The sequence below is a fragment of the Monodelphis domestica genome, chromosome 6 (genome assembly GCF_027887165.1).
Source record: "Monodelphis domestica isolate mMonDom1 chromosome 6, mMonDom1.pri, whole genome shotgun sequence".
Lineage (NCBI taxonomy): Eukaryota > Metazoa > Chordata > Mammalia > Didelphimorphia > Didelphidae > Monodelphis > Monodelphis domestica.
This window is the reverse complement of record NC_077232.1, coordinates 260,434,878-260,442,751: the sequence shown is the minus strand read 5'-3', so window position 1 is coordinate 260,442,751 and position 7,874 is coordinate 260,434,878. Positions and strand designations below refer to the sequence as shown.

Genomic DNA, 7,874 nt, shown 5'->3' with positions numbered 1-7,874 from the left:
TTTTTTTTGTTTGTTTGTTTTTATTTATCCATTTAAATGTCTATTGTCCGAAGGTAGAGTAGTAAAGGCTAGGCTATGGGGTTCAAGGGCTCCGTCCAGGGCCCCATGGCTGGGAAGCATCGGAGGCCAGATTTTAGCTAGAGACCTCCGGTCTCTGGGCCTGGCTTCCAGTTCGCTGGGCCACCCATTTTCCTCCCCAAAGTTAAAGTTGAATCTTTGGGCTGAGTCTGCTCCCAGACAGGCAGGTAAAATCAATGAAATTGCCAGAAGAGTCAAAAATCCTTTTAAACAGCCCATTGCTTTTTAGGTTTCTGTTTGAAAAGTCTGTTTCTTCTCTCTTGTCTTTTCTCTCTTTCCCCTCTCTGATCCCGCAGTGGCCAATACCCCCAGCCACGTGGAGGCTTAGCCTAAGGGAAAATTGCCCGGTCTCCTTTCCCTCTGGTCTCTCCCCTCCGCCCACGTGGCCAATACTGTTACCAGCTGGTCGCAATGAGTCCTGAGCGATCTGCTCCAAGGATCTGGGTGATGAGCCAACTGGGGTCACGCTCTTGGGTCTGGGGCGCAGAAGTAGGTGAGAGGCCAGGAGCTGGAGCGGCTGCGGGGGTGGGCAAGGCCGGGACCAGGTACCAGGTGAGGACGATCAGGGCTGCAGGCTGAGGCAGGAAGCGGCGCGGACATCTGTCGGACATCTTACCTTGGAGGCGGTAGCAGCCAGAGTTCCTGAAGTCTCATCATGCCTCCCAAGGACGACAAGAAGAAGAAGGATGCCGGCAAGTCGGCCAAGAAGGACAAGGATCCCGTGAACAAGTCCGGTGGCAAAGCTAAGAAGAAGAAGTGGTCCAAGGGAAAAGTTCGAGACAAGCTCAACAATCTGGTTCTGTTTGACAAAGCAACATATGACAAACTCTGCAAGGAGGTCCCCAACTATAAACTTATCACGCCTGCAGTAGTCTCAGAGAGACTGAAGATCCGAGGTTCTCTAGCCCGAGCAGCCCTCCAGGAACTGCTTAGTAAAGGTCTGATTAAGTTGGTTTCCAAACACAGAGCACAAGTGATATATACTAGGAACACCAAGGGTGGAGATGCTCCTAGCTGGCTCGCTAACTGTAAAGATTAAAATTTAGGGGAGAGGGGGAGACTGAGGCATCTGAGGCAGGTAGAAATTAGTTTCTCTCTGCAAGGAGTATTATATTTTTTTAGAGGTTTATTAAAGGTTAAAGATTAAAAATATACAAGTAAGAAACATGTGCCTAGGCCAGAGGCCTAGACAAAATAACCTCACATCATGGAAGAGACGCTCCTGCTCCAAAAAACGGAAGTCCAAAAAGCTGAGCCCTTCAAAAGCCTTTGCTTAAATATCTTCTCGATCTCGGCCCAGGTGAGATTACAAGGCATTCTGGGGAAGTGGAGCAAAGGCTCATGGGGATTGTAGTCCTGTATTCGAGTCTATTTTTCACAATGTCAATATATTTTATTACCTCTGTATTCTTATGTATATTATTTTATGGATTGTTCTGAAAAACATGTGTTCTAGTTTTAATCTCCTGCCTCCAAATTCACCAGAATGCCAAAAGTACCCATTACATGACACATTCAAAAAATGTTAACAACCCACTTGTTAAACTATTTCATAGATTATCAAACTCCACCTTCCCCTCAAAAAAAAATCCAGTGGGGAACCAATTTGTTAGTGAGGCACTACATCTAACAATTTAGTTAGATTTCTGGACTAGTACTTGAAGTCCTACCATCTTGGCATAAAGATTGTGTGTTCTTGTGGTTAATTGCCCACTAGGGGCAGTTCACCAGAACTCATATAACTTGCCAACCACAAAATAATAATAACAACAACAATAATAACTAGCATTTATATTGTACCCTAAGGTTTGCAAAACACTTTACAAACATTAATTCACTTAATTCTTACAACCAACAACCCGGGGGGGGGGGAGGGGGGCATGGAAGGGGAGCAGATGCTATTAAGATCACCATTTTTACAGATGAAGAAATTGAGGCAGCTAGAAAACTAAGTAGTATAATTTGCTTAGGTTCATATAGCTAGTAAGTGATTGAAGGCAGAGATCTTCTTGACTCTAGGTGTGAGATGCTATTAGCTGGGACACCTAGCTGCTTCAAACAATGCAGATTAGAATATTCTGGAATTTTTTAAAAAGGCACATGAATCGAAAAAAATCATAAGAAGTGTCCCTTATTTCAGCAACCTCTGCCTACTTTGCCTACCCCTAGTGCTAAGTCTGGACAACTTTAATCCCTACTTGAATGAATGGATTCCAATAAATAGATTTTATTGTAACCAAACCTTGCAATCATTGTATTAGTCAGAAGAGCAATAGAATATTTGCAGATAGGACAACTTTGACCTGTTATCAATTCTTTCAAATTAATTCATTTCAATTCACCACCTCCTCATCAAATATAAAAAAAAATGTACTATGATCCTGATGATTTAAAGACAAAATAGCCCCTGCCCTCCAGGAGCTTACTTGCCATGGGATTAGATTTGCTGTAGGGAAAAATAATAACAATTACAACTGTCCAAAAATACAATGTACCTCCTTGGGAAGGCAGCAGAACTTTAAGCAAACTACTTTAATGACTTTTAATGACTACTCATTTGAATGTTGTCCAGGGGGTTCTTTCTTGTTCAGATATGGATTAGGCCAGATGGCCCCTGAGATCCTACCCAAATCTAAAATTCTATGTTCATATTTCTTATAACTTTTGCCCTAATTGGGCTATTTATTATGCTGAATAGTTTCTTGCAAATTCAAACCTGCAAAGAGATCCACAGGGACTTTCCTCTCCAATATGCATGACTTTTCTCCATGATCTAAATTATAAATCTCAAAAGGTTTGGATATCAGAAGTCATAACAGAACCTTGCCGATTTAACTTGAATTTGCTATGTCTATTATTTCTTAAAATTTAATTGCATGCCTTTTCTTTTTCTTCTTTTCATTCTTCCTTTTAACTTGGCCTTAATTTTGAGCTTTGCCCTAGTAGGCTGACTATACACAACAGATTCAGGAATGATTCTTCCATCAATAGAATGCAGTTTCATGTCTGTTAAAATTGAATCAATTTTATTTTGTGATTTTATTCAGCATTCACCTTGCCAGTGCTTTCAATTCTTTTCTCAGAGAAAATATTCATGATTAAAAGGCATCTGCAAACTCCATATGTTTTTGACCTCTCATTCCTTACATATGAATCATATTTTCCTACATAGTTTTACCATCTCTCCCATAGTCCCATTTTTACATTGAACTTGCCAAGTATCTATCGATTAATCATAGTCACCAATCAATCAGTCGATCTAAAGATATATAGATATCAATAGTTTCATTTGGATAGTCATTGATTTCTTCTTAGAAAAACACTGCAATAGATATTGATGAATAAGCTTTAATTATTTTCGTTGGGTTCTTTTTACATATACACTGTAGTATGAAAAGGTAAAAAAAAAATCCCATGAAATGTTTTGTGTTTCCTTTAAATGTATAATAAAATTGAATCTGCCAGTTGTCTTCCTAAGAGCCATCCTTCCATTTAGTAGGAACTTTCTTCCAGTTTTCTTTTTAGCAAGAATGCCCTTGATAGGAGTTAGTTCCTCCAAAGATCCACTCATCGGCATTTAGACTAAAACCTCATATTTGATTATTGCTTTTATGGACTACTAAAATCTGGTGTTATGTTCCTATATGCAAGAAAATAAGCAAGTAGTTTTTGACCACGGCCTAAATCCTACCCTTGAGAAGAATGTACAGAGATAATCTTCCACCATGTATTCTAAGAGAGCTACCTCATTTCCATTCATTCAAATACATACATCAATGCCTGAAAGAATTATGTTGGTTGTGGAATGATATTAATGAGGTTCAGATCACAAGTCCAATTTGTAGGTATATCAGTGATCTCCTATTCGCTTCCCTCTTCATGGACTACATGGTTTACATCATCCAGTCACCTCAAAAATTGCTAGTCATTGGTCACAATATAAGGCAGGTAAGTTGATATCAAAATAATTATCAAACAAGCTTTACCACAGAAGATCTGACTCATGAGGAAAGCTACAGACAATTTCATGGAAAACTAATTGATTCACTCATCATCCATTAATTAAAGGTGAGGGGCAATGTGGTCTAGAGAATAAAGGGCTGGGCAAGGAATCAGAGATCTGGGTCTCACTGATGGTCTACACTAACTATGAGACTCTGGGCAAATCACTTACCCTCTCAGTGCCCCCAGCCATATCTCAAACTATAAATTGTAGAAAGGGTCCTTGTCTCAATTAACAGTAGATCCTCATACAATGAAACCACAGAGGAAGAAATCTATCTTTTCACCTCAAGGATTGACAGAACTCAGCATATCACTTTGGAATAGTTAAGTTCCATGCAAGTGGAATGTTAGACTATGAGCCGAAACACCTTACCAGAGTTCCAGGCTCATGTCTCTTCCACTGTGGCATTAACAGCTTTCTAAATATTGGAAGATTAAGAAACCTTCCAAACACTTGTTTTGCAAAGTTCATCTTGCTATTCCTGCATTACTGCAGGCTATAATAACTTCTATTTGTAAAACAAACTCACAGTATATCTCATGAAGCTTATGAAATCAAGTACAAAATAGTATAAGATTAGCTCCTAGAAAGCAAGGACCATGTAATTTCTATCATTACAAAAAAAAATATTCTTAAGATAAGATAACTCTCTCTGTCCACTGGCAGAGCTATTGCATTGAAAAGTTCTGCTTGGACCCTGGGGAAGAACAAAGACAGTTATTAACTTATGGGAGTTATTAGGATGTAAATTTAGGTTTGATTTAAAGAAAACTCTCCTAAAATTATCACTAACCAGATGTGGCATTGACTGCTAATGAGTTTCATCTCAATGGTAGCCAGATTAAACTCCAGATTTTCTCTACCATGCCCCAAAAACTTTATCTTGGAAGCTCCTTCCATCCCAGTAATTCACATATTGGAAAGACTTGCAGCCCTACAGCTCCTCTTGATTGAAGAGCTTTTCCCAAGAGCCTCCATTTAAGAAGTCACCTATGGAGGTGGAGTCAAGGTGGAGGCATAGAAGCAGCAAAAGTTCAGACCTCTGAATAACCTTCCTTACCAAAAACAAACTAAATACTCCTAGGGAACTGAAAATCAAACCTAACAAGACAGAGCCAAGGAACTCTCCTGTTGGACTCAATTCAAAAGGTATGCCCCCCCAAAAGCTAGAACTCGAGAACACTCAGGGTTAAGGGGGAGGCTGAAGGAAGGTCCCAGGGCCCCCCAACCCCACCTAGAGTGCTAAGCCTCCAGCGGCAGTGAGAATCTCTGGGCAGGCAAAGGCACAGGTGTAGAAGATGTACCTTGTGGGCAGGGCTGTGCCAGTTTCAGTGTGTCAAACACATACAGTGGAAGAAGGAGCTGGAGAGGGAACACAGAGTGGGCAGCCCAATCACAGCAGCGGAGACCCTCCATATTGCTCCAGCCCTCCAGGAGGTTTTGGCCTCAGAGCACATCCAGCCCAACCCAGCTGAACTTAATTCCATCAAAAGTCTTCAGATATCAGGGAATCCCAAGCTAAAACACCCCTCCCTCACAGACTGCTAGACTTTAATCCAATCAAAAGCCTCCAGAGGACAGGGAAGCTCAAACTGCAACACATCCCCTACAGACTGCATTGAGAGATCTCCTAGGAAAGCTCCAAGAGGGGACACTGTCAGAAAAGCCCAAAACCAAAAGAATGAGAGGAGCAAGAACACAGACAAATATGGAGAGTAAAGAAGGAGTAAATATGAGCAAACAATAGAAAAAGAAAAAATAAATTACAAATGACAGCTTCTATATAGGCAACGAAAAAAGAGCAAATGGAACAGAGGAGGAGGGATCACCAAACCATTAAGCAGGAATCCCAGTGGATTGGATACAGGCTTTGGAAGAACTCAAAATGCAATTCAAAACACAATCAAGAAAGGCTAAAGACAATTGGGAAAAGAACTTTTAAAAACTAAGATAAGTCATCTGGAAACAGAAAATAGAGTCTTAGAAACCAAAATCAACCACCTTGAAAATGAGGCAAAGGAGATGAAAGATGAGGCAAAGAAGATGAAAGATGAGGCAAAGGAGATGATAGAGGAGGCAAAGAAGATGAAAGATGACCTCCAAACAAATTCAGACCAGAAGGAGATGTATTACCAAAAAGCCAGAAATGAAATCCAGTCTTTAAGAAACAGAATACAACAACTAGAATCAAGCAACATCACAAGGCAGCAGGACACTATAAAACAAAATCAAAAGAATGAAAAAATTGAGGAAAATATGAAGCACCTCATTCACAAAACAGAAGATTTAGAAAATCATTCCAGGAGAGACAAATTAAGACTCACTGGTCTAACAAAAGACCATGACAAAAGAAAAAGCCTGGAAATCATACTACAGTAAATTATCTAAGAAAACTAACCCAATATTCTAGAACAAAAGGGAAAAGTGGAGATTGAAAGAATCCACAGATCACCTCCTGTACTTAATCCCCAACTGACCACACCCAGGAATGTTATAGCCAAATTTAAGAACTATCAGACGAAAGAAAAAATATTACAAGCTGCCAAGAAGAAGTCATTCAGATACCATAGAATCACAGTGAGGATAACACAGGACCTGTCTGCATCTACACAGAAGGACCAAAAGGCATGGAATATGATATTCTGGAAAGCAAGGGAACTAGGTCTACAACCAAGAATCAACTACCCAACAAAACTGACTATATTCTTATAGGAGAAAGTATGGTTGTTCAACAAAAAAGAAGAATTCCAAGAATTTGTAAAGAAAAGACAAGACCTGAACAGAAAATGTAATGCCCAAGCACAGAACTCAAGAGAACCATCAAAAGGTAATTTTAAAAAAGGGAAAAAAAGAAAAAAACTTTTTAAGAGACTCAATAAGTTAAATGATATGTATCCCTATAAGAAAAGAGGTCATTGGTAACTCTTAAAAATTGTTATCACTTGGGCAACTAGAAGAATTACACTTAGAGGAAACAGTGACAAACTGTATAGGATGAAAAAACAAGACAAAAATATAAAGATATATGTATGCATAAATACATATACATGTGTGTATATATATATATATATATATACACACACAACAAGAGCTAAAAAAAGGTTAATACTAAAAGAAATGGTAAAAGAAACAAAAGTGGGTAAATGTATATGTCACAAAGAAGCAGGAGGGGGGGAGAACATCAATACACTGGAAGGCTAAAGAGGTGGAGATAGGAAATACTCAACTCTTATGTGCATTGAAATTGACCCAAAGAGGGAAGAACAATCCAATCCATTGGGGCAGAGAATAGATTCATACAATATAGGGGAATAGAAGGGTAACAAAGAGATTAGTGGGGAGGGAAGCATTATAAGAGAGGGAGAGAGTAGGGGGGTAGTTTTAAAAAGACTGCAAAGAAAATTAGGGGAGAATAAGAAGGGAGAGGGGTAGAAAGGGAAGTAAAATAAGGGCTGGAACTAGGAGAACTGATTAAATGCAAACATTGCTGTAAAAGGAAATAGTGAAAGAAGAAAAGGCAAGACAAGGAGTAGAAATCAAAATGCTTTGAAATACACAGCTGGTAATCATAACTCTGAATGTGAATGGAATGAACTCACCCATAAAACACAAGCGAATAGCAGAGTAGGTTAGAATCCAAAACCCTACCATATGCTGTCTACAAGAAGCACATATGAGGAAGGTAGATACGCATAGGGTGAAAGTAAGAGGATGGAGCCAAATCTATTGGGCATCAACTGATAAAAAGAAGATAGAAGTCATAATCATGATATCTGACAAAGCCAAAGTA

At 39.4% G+C, this 7,874-nt stretch overlaps 1 protein-coding gene across 1 annotated transcript; it reads left to right on the top strand.

Annotated features, from left to right (window-relative positions):
• The first annotated feature begins 682 nt into the window (after positions 1–682).
• Positions 683–1,117, top strand: LOC130455237 (40S ribosomal protein S25-like). The gene has a single exon (XM_056803825.1). The coding sequence runs from the start codon at positions 734–736 to the stop codon at positions 1,115–1,117; it is 384 nt and encodes a 127-aa protein (XP_056659803.1). The 5' UTR covers positions 683–733.
• The last annotated feature ends 6,757 nt before the right edge of the window (positions 1,118–7,874 follow it).